A 20,334-nucleotide genomic window follows, 5' to 3' on the forward strand; every position below is an offset into this window, starting at 1 on the left:
CCTTCTGGGCACAATAAAACAGCGCTTCACCTTGTCAATTGTGTCAACAGTCATGATACTATGTATTGACCTTGAAAACTATGGCAACATAATGCAAAACAGCAAATTAACGAGATGGAATAAACAAGATGATTCAACAATCTGGTTCAACAGACTCAACAGCTGACTTATATCAATGCGATTAAATTAGCCTTGCACATCTCATAATGGCTAAGAATATGCCCATGTAACCTTGGCAAATTCCACTGTTGATACGTGACCAATGAAGTTGCATTCCATCCATGCCGTTGAATGGCCGTTCCTTCTTTTCTGTTTTCACTGTTTTCTGATTTTGATTGTTTTCACTAGCATAAATGTTCACCCTTTTTGATTTTGTCACTTCGCAGATGGCGTACGTGTTTTGCCTTTGAATGTGCACGTTTCTTCTGCTTTGTCTTTCCTGTTTCTTTTTGTATGCGTATATGTTTTGCCTTTGAACGCGCACACGTTTCTGCTGCTCTGTCTCTCTTTTTGCTCTACTGGGCCTTGTGCACTTCTCAAGCTACCATTGTCACTTTTCACTTGAGGCCCATTTCCTGTATTTTGCTGGAATAAACATTTATCCATTCATTCAATACCATAAAACGCATGTGCTTCACAATACACACTGCACTTAGCAGATGTCTGTCACATGATATGGCCGTCATTGTATAGCTTTAACATTATTTATTCGTTCTAGCTAAATGAATCCAAGCTAATGATGTTAATGTACCTTGATATGCTATTTCACTGTTCCTTGATGCATATGTATGAAGGTACAGTGCTTATTTACCTTAATATGCTATTTCAGGAGACGGGCAGAGTGCGCAATGCAAAATTGTTGCCGAAAATCTTTTCACTTCCTGACAATCTGTGCTTCGGTGTGTTCTCACAGTTGCATGACGGGAGAAAGATGTCCAGGGTAGTTGACTGCAACCAAGGTAGATGCTGCAAAATGAGAGCGCACGGTCTTGTCACATGTCAATGTGCGCAAATTGACACGATGATGAAGGATTAAAACAAACAAATGAAGTTGGAGAAAAGAATAAATCGAAAACAAAGTTGTCCTTTATGCACATTCCATCATGTGACAATGTGATAACCGTGGCCTTTTGCTCTAATGTATATTCCCTGAAAGCATCATGCCTCATTCATGCTTTATCGCAGGCAAGAAAATTATATCGTGCAAACAACTTTATCAGGGCGCACTCCTGGGTCGATTGACTGGTCGTATGAAGCATGAGTGATATTCACAGAAGTTCCAAAACATGCATCACACATCATTGCTATGCGAGTTTAACGACTTAAATGCGAAGCATTTGTTAAACACTTCTACGACTTTGAACGGATCTATCTACCTATTTGGCCGCCTACGACTCATAGCTCGTGTGGGTGTTTCATTAATGGGATGTATGCCAAAATTCGTGTGGCATGACACGACTACATGAAGAACATGAATGACGGGTCTTAACTTGAAAATCATGATATGCATTTCATTAACGACATGATTTACACGTCACTCTCTTAGTTCTCTTGCGACTGTTTCGCTAACTTGATATTTACCAAAATAGGTATGGCGTCACAAGAGTGTATGACGCACATAAAGGACAGTTTCTAACTTGCAAATCATGACACGCTTGTCATGTATGGCGTTATTTTGACAACATGGTCTCGGGGGCGCTAGTGGCCGTTTCGCCTGCTCCATATACACCAAAATTGGTATTGTGCTGTGTGACTGCACGTCCAACATAAATGACAGCTGGCAACATGAAAATAATGACATGCATGTCATGTACACACGCCACGCTCATGGTGCGCTCGCGGCCGGTTCGCTAGCTTGACATACACCTAAATTGATATAGCGTAACGTGATTGTGCGACGAACATAAATGACATATAGTAACATGAAAATAACATGTATGTCATTTACGGCATGGAGCCTGGTGCACTCGCGTCCGGTTCTCTAACTTGATATCATACCAAGATTGGCATAGCGTGACGTGACTGTATGACGTACATAAATGACAGCTGGTAACATGGAAACAATGAATGACATGCGTGTAATGTACGGCATGGGTTACATGCCACGCTCATGGTGCGGGCATTTCGCAAGCTTGACATGCCGATTTCTTTTTTGCTTTTCATTGCACTTTTCAAGCGACGCACGCAATGTGCAGAAGGTCATCTACAGGTGCATAAGCGACGATAAGGGCTCGCAAAGAGAGAGAACATCAGTATTACTTACCATTTTTGTTCCTGAACGTGCCGAGCACGCAGGGTGCCCATCATCTGCTTGGTAATGCACAGCGGCACGCTCGCTTGAGTCGACAGGGCCGTCGCGATTATCCCACTCGCAGCACAGCATGTCGGACTGTCGTCAACCACGCATATCACATCCAGCGGCGAGAACACAGTGAGGCTGCAGGCACAAAACGTGCACACACGACCGACACAGCTGATCACTTGAGAAGTGGTGTTGACAAGGCCTAGCCGGCCTTGCCTAGCTACGACGATCGCGCCGCCGCGGGAACGACTCCCTCCTCACGTTTCTTTCTTTTTTTCTGTTTTTTTTTCTTCGCGCGCGCATGCGGCGCGAAGCTTTGTCCCATTTCACTTCGGTAGCGCCTCGTCTGGCTTGCTTTTGACCTGGCGGGGGCGGGCCGAGTAGGCTGCAGCCGCCAAGGCCAAAGGGCTTGCTCGCTTCTTCTCCAGCCGTTCGGAGGGTCTCGTATATCTCTTTTTCTGGGCTATCTGTGCAAGGGATTTTTAGTGTGCTGAAGCATGCCGCCTCTTTCTTTTACTTCTTTCCCCCGCACAGCTGCATGCATGCCCGCCAGCACTGAAGGCATTATGGAAAGCTTCGGAAAAAAAGAGAGAAAACATGCCAGAGGAAATGAGATGGGAGTTTTTTGTTCCTCTAACTCCATTCGACGAATGGCGTCAGATAGTGAATTTACCTCCTTTCTTCCACATATTTTCTTAACGAAGTAAAATTGAGGACGCAGAACTTTATTGCACCCACCTCATTACACCCTAAGGTAGTACTGTCCAGATGGAGGTAGTATTAAGCGGGATTGTAGCCCTTAAAACGCCCAATTCGGCTAGTTTGCGTTTGCAGTGTATAACTAAGTGTTATTTCGGCATTATTTAAAACGTAAGATGTTGGTATGCGGGCATTACGTAGGGTAAATGACATTAACTTTGTTTTGGATTCATTCAGGGTCATTAACCATGAAGTGCACCAAGTATTAATATTGACAAGGTCGGATTGAAGGAGGTCACGATCGGCATTACTGGATATGTTACGGTATAGTACACAATCATCGGCGAATAGTCTAATATGGGACGACACACAATTAGGCAGGTCATTAATATAGATTAGGAAAAGCAACGGACCTAAAACACTACCCCGAGGGACACCTGATGTTACGTTCACATAATTAGAATGCGAGTTATTAACGACTGTGTACTGTGTTCTGTGCGAAAGGAATTCTTTAATCCATGCAATAATATTGGGGTGAATGTTAAGTTGGGTTAGTTTTAGTATAAGCCTGTGGTGGGGAACGCGATCAAACGCTTTTGAATAATCCAGAAAGATAGCATCAACTTGAATACCAGAGTCAAGTGATGAGTGCAAGTCATGTACAAAACCGGCGAGCTGAGTGTCACAAGAACATCCTTTGCGGAAACCGTGCTGTTGCTTAAAGATGATAGTGTGTTCCTCAAGATAGTTGATGATTTGAGAGTAAATGATATGTTCCAGTAGCTTGCAGATTGTATTGGTTAAAGAGGTTGGGCGATAGTTGAGTGGTACGGAGCGATTACCGGACTTAAAGATGGGAATGACTCTGGCCACCCGCCAGTCATCAGGAATGATACGAGATGCTAAGGATTGGGAGAAAAGGGCACACAGAATGGGCGAGAGGCTCGATGAGATATTTTTCAGTATCTTGTTGCTCAACCCGAGATGGTCAGATGCGGAAGAGAGTTTAAGATTATTTAATAATGTGTAAATTCCTTCTTCGCTGATACTTATTTCAGGCATCGTTATGTCAGTACGGTTACTGCTGGACGTTAAGTCTTCACGTGTAAAAACAGAGGAGAAAGCATTATTTAATAATTGAGCGCTTTCATAGTCGGATACAATGTCGCCATTTGGATTAGTAAGTGCAATTTCCGGATGGCTGCGTGGGTTGAGAATATGCCAAAAACGTCGCGGGTTATTTGCGAGAAGAGAGGAAAGGTCATTTCCAAAGAAAGAGCGTCTTGTTGTTTTTAACAGAGATTGGTATGCTTTTTCCGTGAGCGATGCTCACGGAATGCTTCCGTGAGCATCGGTTATTTGCGCTTATGTGTAGGACAGCGAGTGGTGTTGTATGCTTTACAACTGGTGGTCTCTTGTAGAGAAAAACGCATGTAAACGAGGAGAAATGCATTGATATTAACCAGATGCCTGTCACTTCTGCTACCCTGCACTGTGGGAGAGGGGATATAGGGATGAAAGGAGGAAGAGGTGATAATTCGCAACTTTCACGTACCGTGGCGCCGCCGAGCGGTGGCCGCCGGAAGCTCTGTTGAGATTATTGAAATGCTGGACCCGCTGGAGTCAGCGAATGTTGCCACTTGTTCCGTCTCGTTTGGGTTCGTTTTGCGACGGTGTGCACGGTCTCGATATTAGCGTGACACTTTCGGTTCTTCAGTGTGAACGGAAAATAAAAAGAAAAAGGCAACTGATTTTTTGCTGCGGGCCACGATGCGCACAGCGTACAGCGGGAAGCAAAGCAGAAGCCTCCCCTTCAGATTAGCGCCTCGAAATGCCGTGAGTGGTCAAGCTGGTTAAACTTTGCAAGCAAATAACCAAGGCCCATGAATGTATGCGGAATCCCATTTTGTGTTTGAGTATATGTCTACTACGTCATATCACCTTTCTCGCGCTTCGTTCCTCCGCTCGACACAGTCGCTGTGCAGACAGTACCAGAACTGATAAGGAATGCGTTCCGCCTCTATAAGATAATGAAAAGTCCGGTTTCAAAGCGTCCATCGCACCATTCCACGTCTGATGTGGCTGTAAAGTGCCTCCGTGGCCTTCACATCTCCAGCACTTTTTTCTTCGGTATTACTTGTTGATGGCGCTGTTTTTTCATCCCTGTCCCGTACAATGTTACTTACTGCACTTCTCAAACTCCGAAAGCATGGGATGATAACAGGCGCGTCACATCTTAAATGGGAAAATTGCGTCTTGCCGCTGGTTTCACTCGATGCTTGTCGAACTATTGTGGCATTCCGCTGTTTTTTTTTCTCTCTCTTTTTACCAAGAAAGCGCAACAAAATCGTATTTCCGATAATCGCACATGCCTCAAGTAGTTCTTGTGCTTCGGTCTCGAAGGGCAACACATTTTTGTTTTCCTTTACTTACATTACTTCGCGCTTTGAAGTGAGCTGAGCAAGCTACGCAGCAGAATGCAATGCAAGCAAAAATGAGATAAAGCACGTCTCCGAGAATGTCTGTGGCATTACTGAGAGATCTTTACTGAGACTCCTACTGTCATATTGTGCTAACAACACAGCGGTGGTTGCAATCAACGCGACGAGTTCGTTTGCTTTATTCACAATTGTGTGCACATTTATCTTCCTAATGAGGTTCCAGTCACGCATCCGACATTCCTTTACTTATTACAATATGTCACCGCAAACCTGCTTTCACAAAAAAATAAATCGGAGTGCAACCGAAGCGCAAAGAACTGAACTCTTCGCCAAACGTGTACGTTCCTAAACCGTCTGTAGCAGGCCGATAATCTCAACGACCGCCATGTTGGATGTACAGTCGAGCCACCTATAGGCCGTGAAAGTTGCGAATAACGTTTACAGAGTGTTATTATTATTTACCGAATGGGTGTCAGGGAAAGCGAAACGCAGTCGGCAGCAGCTGAAAGCTACAGTGGGGTGACGGCGTTAAAAGGAAAAAAAAAAAAAGAAACGATTCAGATGATGCATGTCAAGGGAAGACTGGAGACCCCCGGGAGAATGTCCTAATGTGCACAGAAAAAAGAAGATTAAGAAGGAAATATGATGATTATGAAGATAATGATGACGATGCTGATCCACTCTGTGAAGATTACAATTCGGCGTCGTACAGTATAGGCTCTCAGAGACGGACAATAGAAGAGTCCCTCGATTCTTCTAATTGAACGTACCCGCCTTCCTCGCACTGCACGGAATAGGCGAGAGGCTTGTTCGTTCTATTGCGTGGCCGAACAAAAAGATCGCGAAAAGCACGGAAGCCACGCAACTGCTATTGGGCTCTGTTGTTTCTGAAACACGTAAACTACCGCTTCCCGCGCCACAAAGCAAAAGACGAGAGACTAGAGAGTCTGCGTTTTCTTTCTTTCTTTAGTATTATTTTTCTTGGTGAGTATGCTTAGAGTTCTAAAACTGCTTATGCGTGTTTCCTATAACCGGAAGACGTTTGTGTAAGCAATGATACGCGTTGAAGAGAGGAAGAAGGAGTTATCTTTCGTGTCTGTCTCTTTTTCATATTTCTTTTTTGGATTGTCTGAATACGTGCAGTGCGGTTTGAAAGAGCTTAAAAGAAAGGCTCTTTGAGAAGACGGCCGTGTATATACAAAGGAGTGTTTTGTTTGGCGTATTTTCTGTTTGCCGCGTCAGAAGGGCGCCCTTGTCGGCGTTTTATCGCTGCGTGCGAGATCGCGTTAACGAGGACTGCGAACTCTGGCTCTTTTCACGCAATTTCCTTTTTTTTTTAGTCAACCCGAGCTTTTCGCGAAGACTATCGCACAGAACTCTCCGATTATACCCGTGCCCAACAGCTGTGAAGACGCCTCAATTCAAATATCAATGCTCTCGCATGCTTATTTTCAAGCAGAAAAAAAAAAAGCGCCGGGGGGGAGGGGGAGGTGTCTGCACATTCAGCGGTTGTCAGAAAATGGTGGCCGCGCAATGGCTATCGTAGGAACCGGGGGCATGGGGCGGCCGCTCCCCCCCCTCCCCCCCGCGCGTTTCTCTTCCTCCAGAAGCACCGATAAGCTTACCCAAGGTATGCCCTCCCTGTCCCCCCGAAGAAACTCACTTGTCTATTCAGCCCCCCACCTCCCCCTTCAGTAAAAGAATTCTGTGCCACCCCTGCGTAGGAAAGAGCCTGCATGCACAACAGCCTCTTGGCCGTCTGTTCGCCTGTTGTGTGAACATCCTGTCTGGAATTAATAAGGTATATTGATTGATTAATTAATTGACAACCCTTTGTTTAAACTTATGAACACTGTTTACGTATTAAGAAATGCGTACTTTGTGGCCTGCTGACGCTTCACGTCAGAAAAGACGTCAGAAAAGACGGTATCGGAAAGCGGTACTGTACGCTTGCAACATGGTCTCCGCTTGGAGTTGCGGCGCAATCTCGGCCATTGGCAACAGCTCAGCACGTGTAGACGTCCGTTAAGAGTTACACGCCATGCATGAAAGCGCTGCTGCGCTTTCTGAACTCGACAGGCCCCAACGAAACCTTCTGAACTAATACTAGAGTCTTTTAGCAAGTTACGGAAATACGGTACGCAAATACGGTAAGGCAGTACGGTACCGCTCCTCCTTTCCCGGTCGTTGAGCGGCCAAAGCACAACCAGCGGGAAAGGAGGAACGCTACCGTACGTCCTTACCGTATTTGCGTACCGTATTTCCGTAACTTGCTAAAAGACTCTACTATTTGTATTTGTGCGTCTGTAACCGTGCATGCGCTATTCGTGTGTCTGTGTGATCAGTGTATTATACATACCGTCGTTTTCGTCCAGCACTTGCACAGTAACATCTCCTCTACACTATTAAAATCAATGTGTCGGTGTATATGTAATATTTTTTTTTCTAGGAAAGTCAACGCTAACACATTTCGGCCGGCAGTAACAGGCACCGTGTACGCAGAATGTGTGTAGCGCCCGCTTAAGCTATAGCGTGTGAGACTCTCAGCTGAGCAAACAGGGCGTCACGAAAGCCGAAATATCTTCCCTAGTCTAGGCGAGCCCCGTCTGTGTACAGTAAACATTCGCTGCGCTGCTCGAATAAAGAAACAGAGGCATGCGGGTTAATGCACCCCGTGAATGTTTGGGGTGGTCTCGCTATCAAGGAGCCGGCTTTGTCCGCGCCCGAACATCTTTTACCCCAGCCGGATGATGCTACTCGCCCCCCACCCCCTGCCCACCCTTGCGTTCCTGGACTTAATGCTGGCGTCTTGGTTATTCTCTGGTTTTTGTGGCTCCAGTCTGTTTTGTTTTGTTTCGTTTTCTTTTGCGTGACGTGGCTGGTGCCAAGCGGGATACTGGTTGGTGATACCGTTCTCTCAGACTGCGAAAAGGGGCAAAGTCGACGCGCAGTCACACTCTGCTCAGTTATTTCAACTCCGTCAGATCAAAGGTAGCTAGCATCTGCCTTCCGCTTCTATTGTGAATGCAGTGCTTTTGGCGCTCTGCATATCGCTCCTATGCTGAGCAGTTGTCTGCGTGTACACTGGTGTCAGCGCAAAGAAAGGAAAAAGCAAGGAAAATGGAAAAAAGAAAACCCAAGATAAAAAACAAAACTCTCTAAACCGCTTCTCAGCCCTAACACTAATCTGATAGCTGAGCTCGCTTTTTACTCACTGCAAATAGCATAAATTGAGAAACCCTTGCCCTGGGGTAAATGGGGGCAGGCGAAGTTTAGCACGTAATACTTTTGTTTCTATCTTTCTTCCCCATTGGCGCAGTGCCCCTTCCTTCCTCCATTCCTGGAATCGGACGTTCATCCGCGTGCTCAGCAGCGCAAAGCATCAGTTTCTAGAGGCAACAACGACACTCATGCGTTCGTATCTAGGAAAGAATGAAATGTGGCTGGCATCGTGAAATGACAAGTCATCTCGGTAACCTCGATATAACAGATCAGCATGCCGTATCAAAAACGTCTGATCGCAGACACCCTATAGCCTTTGCGCTAGCTGTCGGATACAGAGGCCTGTAATTTCTCGAAAAGTTCATACTTACGTATGCGACCTCTGTCACAACAGTGGTTGCGCAGTCATTCTTACTCAAAGCTGCCCTGGCTTGGAAGAAGGACAAATTCGAAGGTACGTATCAAGCACGAAAGCATTGGCGTCAGTATTGTGTGCTTCGACAGGATCTCTCGTAAGCGTGCCAAATTTTCCCATACGTGTATACACGGACATGCAAGATTCTGGAGTTTATGTACAGGCGTGCATCGCAGCCACATCACGCATGATAATCAAAACTCTCGTTTCTCATGCCTTGGTGTATACTTCTGTCGTGCCCAGGCACGCACATTCTCAGCCTGCGCCGGATCGTGTTACGGATTTAAAGCGTGGCACCGCTATCATCCTCGACTTCGTGTGTGTGCAGAGCCGACAGTGCGAGCGCTCTTTGTTACGCGTTGTATCCGGACCTGCTGCGTTCGCCGGTGCCTCTTACGCCACCGAGATATTCGAAAAAAAAAAAAGGAAGAATATAATAAGGGAAAACGGCGTGATAAAACGGAAGGATAACGCCTCGAGGTTTCTCGCGCACTTTCTGTTCACATCACGATGCGCGCCGCGTTTCACGCACGTCGGCGTAACTTTGGCTACGAAGAGACCCCGCCGGTGCGCATGCGTGGGAAAGAGAGTCAGCGGGGAGTCGGTAAGTGCAGTGCTGGGAACGCTACTGTAGGTCGTGACAGACAACCATTAAGATGAAAAAATAATTTCGGGGGTTTTGCGCGCCAGAACCGCGATATAATTATGAGGCACGTCGTAGTGGAGGTCTTCCGGAAATTTCGTCCATCTGGTGTTCTTTAGCTTGCTCTGATATCGCACAGGAACGGTCCTCTATAGCATTTCGCCTCCTTCAACATGCAACCGCCGCTGCCGGGATCGAACCCGTGACTTTCGGGATAGCAGCCGAGCACCGTATCCACTGTATGTATACCGCCGGATCAAGCCTAAGAAATTAAGTTATATGGATCCTGGGTTTTACGAAAATCACTATACCATATGGTTTTTTTTTTTTTCGAGAACCTGCCCGGCTCCCCTGTTCACGGATTTTTTCATTACCCTTAGGCATAGTAATTCGCGGTATCAAAAATGACCTTGAGGCCGGCCGTAGTGGGAGACTACCCGAAAAATTTTGACCACCTGGGGTTCTGTACGCGGGATCGTCTACAATTTGCGCCCTTCGAAACTCGGCCGCCGTGGCAGGGAATCGAACTCGCAGCTCACTTTGCCGCGTAACGCCATAACTTCAATAGGCCACCACGGCGGGCACCATTCAGAAGAGAGAACTATGCGAAGGAGCTTGCATGTCGAAAGTTTTCTCGAAATTACACCCACGGTCACTGGATGGAAACGCACACGGTGTGCGTTTTCATCCAGCGACCGTGTTACACCAATAGGTTGCAGCGAAGCCCGCGATTTGACAAGGTGAAACGCCCGAGAGACTGAATTGGAGCAAAGCTATAGAACTGGGCTCAGTTGATTATGCACGCAGTTTCTGTGAAAACGTGTGGTTCTGCGCAAAACCAGTGCAATATAAAGACAAAACTGGATATATGCAATCGCGACTTTCATGATATCTGTTCCGTTCTGAAGTCACTCTTGTGTTGGTCTTGCGTAAATTACTCTGTTCATCCGAAAGAAACACTTACTGGAACCGTAACACCTGTCTGCTCAGAACGCGCTACGTATAATAGTAAATTGGTGTTTAACAGTACCAAAATCACCACGCTCGCCGCGAGGAGACGCTTGGTGAGGGAGAAAACGCGCAAAAAGGAAAGTGCGGGTGGCGACGCCGCCTTGAAGTTTCCGCACCAAAGTACGCGACCTCATATATTACGACGACGTCTACACGGTCCCACGTAGTTCATAATCAGTAAAAATGAGGTACACTGTCCTCTCAGGGGTCCATAAACTTAAAGGGACACTAAAGAGAAACAATGAATTGGTTTGGATTGGTAAAGTGTGCTCGGAGAACTCTTGTGTAGTTTATTTCACCACCATAGGTTTATTATTAGAGGAGAAAACCAAGTTCAAAGTTTCATTTTTAAATTTCGCGCCGAACTTTGTAATTTGTGACGTAAAAGACTTCAGAGAACATTTAACGTATTTTGGCGCCACTGGCTCGACGAAATTTCCAGAAACTCGTTATGTCAAGTCTCTGGCCCCTTCAGAGGACAACGTACTTCGATTTAACCGATTAGGAACTACGTAGGCCCAAGCAGGCGCCGTCAAAAATATGTGACGTCACGGAAAATGGTGCGGCAATTCCAAGGTGGCGTCGCCACCTGTATTTTCTTTTTGCGCGTTTTCTCGCTTATTAAGCGTCGTCGCGCAGAAAGCGTGGTGTTTCTGGTATCGTGGAAGACTACTTTGCTAATGCGAGAAAAATGGTTTTGCTCTTTAGTGTCCCTTCAACATACCAAGTTTCAGGACATTACGTTGAGCCAATGTTGCCAAAAGTTCGAAAAATACGCTTTGGAACCCATGACGTCACGCGCGGATCCCCCATTAATGCCTCCTCTATTAATGATGAAATTAACGATATTAGAGTTCTCAGAGTACAGTTTATCAATCTAAACCGACTGATTGCTTCATTTTAGTGTCCCTTTAACGTAATCATACCAAGTCGGCATCGTCGGGTTGAAATCCGGTCGTCGCCGTAACGCTGTAGCATTTATCGGGCAGAGCGAGCGCGACGAGTCGCGTTCTGTCAGCCCGCCTGTCAGGCCACTTGGCAAGATGCGCGTGTAAATAGACGTCGTCGATCGAGGTCGAGCAACCGAATAAACTTTAAGCTCGACGCGTTCCACACGTTGAGTTCACGGGAAACGAAGCTGCGCAATGGCTCGTACGATAGCCCCTGCCTTCCTTAGGCGCATGCGCAGCACGGAACTTCGCAAGATGGAGTAAATATACGGTACAACCAATTGAATACAACGGGCAGTTAGACCAAGGAGAGCATGGGGCACATTAGTCGTTGTCTTAAGCTGTAGTGTAGTAATTACAACGTAAAACTGAAACGAATTTAAGTGAACGAATAAAAAAAAACCTATTCCGTCGGTGGGATATCCGAACCGAATTCGAAGGTTGTAGGTTCGGATCCCGCCGACGGAATGGGTGTCTTTTCTCGTTCACTTCGGTTCATTTGACTTTTACGTCATAATTACGCACACAGCAGTTAAAGACAATGTTGTTGGTTCGGAAGAGTATTACATGCACGAATTCGTTCCCTTGGCTACTGTTTCAGGATCGTTAGGTTTTTCTCTTATGCTTACTTTTTCGTTAGCGACATTTGTTCTTATAATAGCTTTTCTGCATTACAGTGAAACCTCGGTGATACGAATCTCACGGGACCACCAAAAATATTCGTATCATCCGAAATTCGTATCTCTAGAAAGGATGGAAAATTAGCATGCGACAAAAGAAAGCTGGCGTACATTTTCATTTATTGTTTTTCAGGGCCGCAGCAACGTCTGGAAGAACCCTGATTGATTGTCAGTTAAGTTTTTAGATGTCGGCAATCATACCAGCATTCGTAAATATACGGTCCGTACGCGCGTATTTAATTAATGAACCAGGTGCGTTGTGACCCGCGACAGCAGTAGCCCCGTCCAAATTTTAGTATGCTTTTTTGCATGACACAGGAGTACTGCAGCGAAAGTAATGAAAGAAGCGCTTTGACGCGATGGATCAAGGCCACAAAATTACAAAACTGCGAGTCCTGTGTTATGATTTTGTTATCGCGGAGATGTTGGGGATGCTTTTCGTGAGATTTGCGGCCGTGCCCGCACGAGTGCGACCTCAACGGTCGCGCATGTTGACGTTGTGAGGCCCGACTCCTTCGCCCCGCCACGGTGGTCTAGTGGTTATGGCGCTCGACTGCTGACCCGAAGGTCGCGGGATCGAATCCCGGCCGCGGCGGCTGCATTTTCGATGGAGGCGAAAATGTCTGAGGCCCGTGTACTTAGATTTAGGTGCACGTTAAAGAACCCCAGGTGGTCAAAATTTCCGGAGCCCTCCACTACGGCGTCTCTCATAATCATATCGTGGTTTTGGGACGTTAAACCCCAGATATTATTATTATTAGGCCTGGCTCCTTCGCCAAGACCGTCCTCTCCTTGTTTCAGTCCTCGTCCACCTTTCATAGGATGTCTGATGCACGAGGCAGGCACGTGTAAACACAGTACAACGAAAACAGCCCGCGTCGACGTGTCAGAAAAAAAAAAAAAGAAACATGGCGCTAATGTCCTCTGTAATAGAAAACGCGAAGGCACACGGAGGCACATAAGAGCCTCAAAGATTCGCGCACACAATCTAGGAGGCCGTGACGCGTCTCTGAAGGTTTATTCTGACCGTAAGAAAAGTGTTTTAGGGGCGAAGCTCCTTAAGGCGGCACCCGTTCGTCCCTCGTCGTGCTCGTAGTAGTGAGTAACAAGTCTTACCCTTTGACCTCCAAGGTGGTGCCGGTGGGAGATTTCTCCTGTGCGTTGTTGAACAATAAAAAATTCGCAGCGTGCGCGTTAACTAAAAGCCGAATTCTTCTGTCTCTGTAGAAGTGTAAGTGTTAGCTAAAAGCCGACTTCTTCTGTCTCTCATTCCCATTAGCAGCCATTGTTTACCTCCAAGGTAGTGCCTGGTGAGATTTCTCCTGTGCGTGATTAAACAATAAAAATTTTGTTCAAAACGCCGTTGATTGATGAAATAAACCAACGAAAGACGCCAGATGTTTTGTAAAAACAAAACGAAAGAACGCCAGATGTTTCTAAAGCAAAACGAAAAAGACGCCAGCTGCTTAACGAAAGACGCAAGGTGTTTTCTAAAGCAATGGTTTTCTAAACAATGAAAATTCACAGCGTACATGTAAAATTAAAGTGAGCTGCAAGTCGTCATAACTCATCGAACCTTTAGTATAAACGCGCCCGATCTCACGTCGGTGATGATGTACTGGGCAGAATTCACGGAAGATTCACGGTTTACCGATGAACCTCCGCAGCTTCGCCCACTCATCATCATTCACTCCGTGGATATGCTGTGATTTTTTCTGACACCGTGATTCTGACGATTTGGTGGTGCGGCGCGCATGCCCACGCTTGCATTCCCGCGCTCGCACGTGCTTGGCGCGCCTTCCGTATCAAACGCAGTGGTGGTCCAACTGCGTCATTTGCGCCATTTTGCTACAATTCTACTTGCCTGCGTCTCGCTGCGCCAAACGAAGTTCAACTTGCGCCAAGTGCGGCAAAGCGCCACCTTTGCCTTGAACCGTAGTACGCTTATAGCTTGTATTTGTTCTTGGTCTGGCAACCAGCCCAGGTACTCCGATCGGCTTGCTTGCTTGTCCGTTGGCTTGTCGCTTATCTGTCAGTTGTTCCCGCGCATTCGTCCAGCGTTGAGCGACGTTACAGCAAGGTCAATCTAAATAGGTCGCGAAAGTCGGAACGAAAAGTGGTCGGAAACCTATTGCGACAAACATCAACACCCGCGTGACGATTAAAGCGCTACTAGGTGAGGGGGGGACAAGTAATGAAAACAAAAAATTAATTAAGCGTTTATTTTCATTAGTTTTAAATTTATTTGTCACGAATTAAATTAGTAGATTACTTTAATCAAACTTTAGTCTTGGGTATATGGTTGAGTGGCCAATTTTTTTCGTTTATTTTCAGAAACAGCGGGCACATGCAGGCAGTCTGGTAACATGGCCCAACGGTTTTGCGCATTTTGAGATGCAAATGGCGTCGCTCGTTTTTGCGCAGTAGGTTTGTGCCTGTCGTCCGTAGATATTTCCTCGCATAACCGTTGTTTTCTAGTCGTGGTACTTGGCAGAAGGTAATATAGCCCATCGCAGCCATCGGGAACCGTTTCAGTGACTGTGTTTTGCCAGCGCACGGCCTGCGTGCTGTCGCCCTTCGGGACGATGAGTCCGCCACGCTACGCGAAGAAACGCTGCGCTGTCTACGGATGCAACACGTGTGCAAGGTTTGTGTGTGTGATGATGTGGATTGTGTGGCCCGTGACGGGGCGAAGAGGGAACGACAGTTCTGCTCTGCGGTACGCCTTGGAGGGGAAGAGGACGAAAAGGAAGCGCGAGCGGGGCGTGCGGCTCGAGGAGTTGGAGCGCGACACGGTTGGAACGGCAGCTGCTGGTCGGCGGTTCGGGTCGCGACATCGCTTAACCAGGCGTCCGGCAGCCATGTGGACCTGGTGAGCCTGATTCCCGCTCTGTGCTCGGTGCTGACACAGAGACCGGCAGCCTAGTCTGTTCCTGGCCTGAGGTCCTGGGGCCCGAGTGGTGTCACGAGGTGGCCGCGGCTCATGTTGGCGACGGGCAGGTAACCTGCGCTGCAGTGGCCTGGTGATCTACCGGCCTGCAGTGCCATCATCACCACCACTACCACCTCGCCACGGTCAAGGCAGCGTGACTGTTGACTGCCCAAGGAGTACCGGTGACGACCGACCTCGCCGTAGCGGCAACAGTTCATAACGGCGAGTAGGACAGTTTGTGTGCGAGGCGCGTAGGACGTTTAGGATGTCAATAAGGAATGCTGTAGTGTGTTGTGTGTGAATCGTCAGAGTTATCGGTTGTGTTAAAGTCTGTGTTGTGTGTACAGAATCATCTGACTGCTGCTGGTTGAATTATTTCGGATCCTGGGCCCACATTACACCATCACAGTGTGCACGTTGAATTTTTATGCTACTTCTGATTTCTGTGTTATATATTTTGGGGTAATATCCTGTTCAACTGCAATATTTCGCCAATAAAATACACCTTATTTATCAAATCTGTCTTTTTCGTCTTCCCGTTATCTTGCAGGCTTCCATTATGTAGCCGTCATAGCGATAAGAAAAAGAACATGCAGCTATCAAAAAAAAAGTAAGAAGCGGCATCCTGTCAAAAAATTTCATAATTTCGCGCCCATCGCGTTAAAACGTGACGTCATTTCCGCTTCCGGTTGTGACGTCATCTTTTTCTTTTCTTTTAGTTCTGTTTGTCCCCTCCTCACATAGATGGCGACTGTTGCAACAACTAGCCACCGGCTTGACACGTGGGCTTCTACGGAAGTTACGCTACCAGTTTACATATACCTTGGTTACAGTGTAAGCGACGTGAAAGCGCCTTCCAGCACACGGTCCGGAGAATGAGCAAACGTAAGTACGGTCTCTTCGTTAAGTGTTGTTATCGCGGAAGCTGTTATCGCAAAGTTCAAACGAGCCCGTCATTATATTGCAGTGGTCCAAACAAGTTGTCGGTGAATCGCATCGTGCATGCAAACGCGTACTACCTCGTTGGTACTAAAGCAGCTAAAGCGACAGCGAAGCAGACTTGCCATTTCGTGCTCTTTGCCGTCTAGCCGACGTGTGTGTCCTCGTGCTCGTCGCAGCCGCAGCTTCGTGTGTCCTTCGCAGCGTTCATCTAAAGTAACCATTTCTAGAGGATACAGCGCACTCGTTATCTCTAGAAAAGTAAACGTCACGAAACCACATAGTCTGCGGCATGTATAGCGTGGAGCGGCTTTCTAAAACAATGCCTTCGGCGATACTTTCACGGGATTAGCACCGGTTAGATCGGAATCTATACGAACGAAAATATTTCTGGTCTTGTGCGCTCGTAGCCGCTGATAGCTCGACAGCGCCGACATCGTCGCTAGGCCTTTTCCGGTTCACTTCAAAGGTAAAGCTGACGGCGCTTCGGAATTAGTCACCGACGCTCACAGGCCGCAATATTTTCTTACCGTTGTTGACGCTCATCACAGTAATTGTATACAAAGACGAGAATACGCTTAGGTCGGCGCCGCCGTCTGCTGCAGTGCGAGCACAGTCTGCCGTCGGTAGCCGTGCACTGCAGCTGAGCTCGACAAGTATCGGAGCTCTCTTTCGTGTTTAAAGTTTGATAATGAATATCGTTTTTCATAAAATGTACAATTTAGAAATTTGAAAGAAGATGTTTGCGTTGCCGTCGGCGGAGGCGTACAAGTTCGCGGTAAGTCTACAGTTACTGTATATGCGCACTTGTACAGTAACTATATGGTAGTTGATTGGCCCGTCGGTCGTGCGGTGCTCCGGCCGAACTTGGACACCTCTCGCGCGGCATACGTTCTACGGCACTGGAGAGCGGTTCGCCGTTACGGCGTTGGCCGCTAACGTGGTCGTTTTAGACTATACAGTACGACGCCAGCTCTTGTTGATCGCGTACTACCGGAAGAATTGATAGTCTTGCGACAGCGTGTTGGTGATAGCAGATGGGGGCGCCCTTAGCTTTTTCTGCAAAAAAAAATTAACATGACGTTCAAGTGTAAGGAAACACTACTGCATGTAATTTGCTTAGCTTGGTGTACTAGAAAAGAATGTCGCCAGTGCGATTATTGGGAAAGATTATTTTTTGTTATTAGAGTTGGTATCCTAATATTCTTTTCTAGAATATAAGTTAGCGAATGTATTTCCTTGTTCTTCCTAGGGCGAAGAACCAAGTTCAAGGAGTCTGTGCTCAATGAAATCGACGCCAACAATGACCCCATTCATCTTTGGTGCAAAAGTGGAGTTAAAGACACGGAAGCACTCTGTGTTGTCTGCAATTGCACTATTGATTGCTCACAACAAGGTATTGCTGCAGTAAAACGCCATGCAACGATGAAAAAGCACATCCATGCTACTGCAAAGAACAGAGACAAAAATGGAAACCTCCAGCCTCCTAAGTTGGTGCAAGCTGCTTTGAACTTTTCACCGGGAGCCTCTAGCACCTCTCTACAAGATAAAGTTTTGAAGGCTGAAGCAATGTTTGCCATGTCTATCACAACCAAGTGCATCCCATTTTCGTGGGGCGACACCGCAACGGATATCTACCACAGAATGTTTCCAGACAGCAGTGTTGCCAAGGGCTTCAGATGTGGCAGGTCAAAGCTGTCACGCATCGTGTCTGATGGACTGGGCCCATATTTCAAATCTAAAGTGGTGGATGAACTATGTCATCCGGGTGTTTTCTATTCCATTATGGTGGATGAAACACCAAAGCCTGACCAGCGAGTGCAGCAACTTGATGTGCTTGTAAGGTTCTTCTCTGAAGCGGAACAGCATGTTGTCGTTGAACATGTCCAGTCGTATAATCTTGGACGGGCTACCGCTGAGATCATTGTCGGCTGTGTAGAAGATGCACTTGTTCAGCTGCCACGACAGGGCATCATTTGTTTCTTTAGTGACGGTCCGAACGTCATGAAAAGTGTCAGAAGAAAGCTAGAACAGCATATGACATCAAGCATTGCCGATGTCGGTCACTGCAGCTTGCACAAAGTCCACAATGCTTTTGCAAAGGGATTAGATGCTTTTGGATCTGATGTAGAAGAAGTGGTAAGAAATGTTTACTATTACTTCAAATCTGCTGTCCGCTCAGATATATTCAGAGAAAGCCAGAACGTCCTAGGTATTCCGTCGCATGTGTTTTTGCGACATGTGTCGAACAGGTGGCTCACATTACAAGAATCACTGTGCCGTATTCTGGAGCAGTTTGATGCCATTAAGAACTACTTTGAAAAAGCAAAGAAGACTGGCCAGCGCTCTGCTACCCAAAGTCTTCATAACAAACTGGCTGTGGCATTCTCGCAGAAACCACTTTATGCTAAGGTACTTTTCCTGAAGAACTGTGCTGAGCTATTCACAGGCTTCCAGAAGCTGTTTCAGAAAAAAGAACCACTTTTGACCATTCTTCATGCGGAATTGTTGTCATTAGTTCGGAGAGTTCTTAGCCGCGTCTTGCGCAATGAAGCCTACCAGGGCAAGACTGTTGATGATCTGAAGAGCCTTAACCTGCAAGATTCCACACTGTGGAAGACAAAGCCCGAGCTGGGTATGGATACAGATAATGCAATGCGGATCTGGGACATCCCTGAAAAAAAGCGTTTGTGGCTTGGGGCCCGTGCTTTTTACATAGCGTGCTCACAAGACTTGCTGCAAAAGCTACCTCTTGGAAACAAACTGCTGCAACATGCAAGAATTCTTGGCTTGCACTTCACAGATGCAGACTCTGAAGCCCGCTCACTGCGTTACCTTGCTTCCCAACTGCCACAAGCGTCTTCTTGAGGGCCGTGCCTCTTTGTCTCTTCATAGCCTGACTGGACTACGGCAGGTTAAGACGTATTTGCAAAGATACAGTGGGGATGCCACCAAAGTACCCCTGTCACCTAAGCTACTCCGATGTGTAAAGAAGGCAAGGACATGTTATGCAGAGAGGCTTGGAAAGGAAAGTGAGGATTCAGAGGTGACGAAGCGTGCAACCACACAGACCCAGCCCAATGCCATTACTGTGGAACGTCTGAAAAAGGACCTAAATGAAAAGGTTGAGTCATGCCGCGCATTACTTAAACGCGCAGAAGAGACAATCTCTACTGGTTTGGCTCACAAGAGCATGGAGCAGGTTCAAATTGGGCAACTGTTGTTAGCTGAAGGGAATGAGAGCTTGGCTGCTGCACTTCTCGAGCTTGATGAGCTGGAAAAAAAAAGTAGCAAAAGCCACTGACGGAAAGAACTTTCCATGTTTTCATTGCGCAATGTGTATGGGTTAAATACAAAAAACATTATTTATGGTTTTAAAGCCCATTTTACATTGTAAACAAGACAAGCTCAGATGCTGTATGTAGGTCGTCTGAAACTTTTGTATTATGTTTTATTGCATAAAACTGTTCTCAGTAGTGTAAAAGCGTTATTTACATAGGCAAATAAAGTCTGTTTGCAACATATCATGGGTTCCAGTTGTGGGTACACGAGCTAAATGGCAGCGCTGCGTCAGTCTGTCTTGCTTGTGTCTCTTTGCTCTAAAGTACCGAACAATTGTGCTGTAGTAATGAGCTGCACCAAATGTAATACATTTTGATTTTCTTCTGCTCCAACTGATCCAAAACGCAAAATTTTGTGCTACAGAACTGCTACAAACTGCTTATGTGGCTGCTCCTAAATTGCTACAAAAGAGCCTTTTTCCTGCTACAAAAATTGCTACAAATCTTAGATTCGCTGGACCACCACTGCAAACGCCGCTGGGTGAAAATCGGTTCGCAACAACCGTACTCCATTACATTGCAGGCCAATGGGCCTTGGCCGGGACCAACGGAAAATTCGTATCATCCCGAAATTCGTAGGAGCTGTGATCGTATCACTGAGGTTTCACTGTATTTTATTTTCCAATTTTTTTTGTACTCTATTGTTGGCATTGATTCCATGCATGTGCAATACTCCCCCCCCCTCCCCCTGTGTAATCCCCTCGGGCCCTTAGGGTGCTTCATTCGCTTTATTATCTGTTGAATTCACTTGTTTGTGTC

At 46.6% G+C, this 20,334-nt stretch overlaps 2 protein-coding genes across 3 annotated transcripts in view; both read left to right on the plus strand.

The window, feature by feature from the left end:
- LOC119406031 (protein O-linked-mannose beta-1,2-N-acetylglucosaminyltransferase 1) overlaps positions 1 to 20,334 on the plus strand; it is a 304,633-nt gene that overhangs the window by 230,054 nt on the left and 54,245 nt on the right. The gene's annotated exons all lie outside the window — the stretch shown is intronic.
- Positions 9,590 to 19,607, plus strand: LOC119405746 (uncharacterized). The gene is made up of 3 exons (XM_037672581.2): positions 9,590 to 9,683; positions 17,457 to 19,060; positions 19,092 to 19,607. Exons 1-3 carry the CDS (start codon positions 9,590 to 9,592, stop codon positions 19,536 to 19,538), a joined length of 2,145 nt encoding a protein of 714 aa, XP_037528509.2. The 3' UTR covers positions 19,539 to 19,607.

This window comes from Rhipicephalus sanguineus, chromosome 9 (assembly GCF_013339695.2).
Source record: "Rhipicephalus sanguineus isolate Rsan-2018 chromosome 9, BIME_Rsan_1.4, whole genome shotgun sequence".
Lineage (NCBI taxonomy): Eukaryota > Metazoa > Arthropoda > Arachnida > Ixodida > Ixodidae > Rhipicephalus > Rhipicephalus sanguineus.

Bases quoted from the DNA above. Each gene is read 5' to 3' on its own strand.
- LOC119405746 (XM_037672581.2), top strand. From the start codon at position 9,590: ATGCGCGCCGCGTTTCACGCACGTCGGCGTAACTTTGGCTACGAAGAG. The intron at 9,684-17,456 runs GTAAGTGCAGTG...CTAGAATATAAG, and splicing joins AGAGAGTCAGCGGGGAGTCG to TTAGCGAATGTATTTCCTTG. The intron at 19,061-19,091 runs CTGCGTTACCTT...AACTGCCACAAG, and splicing joins CAGACTCTGAAGCCCGCTCA to CGTCTTCTTGAGGGCCGTGC.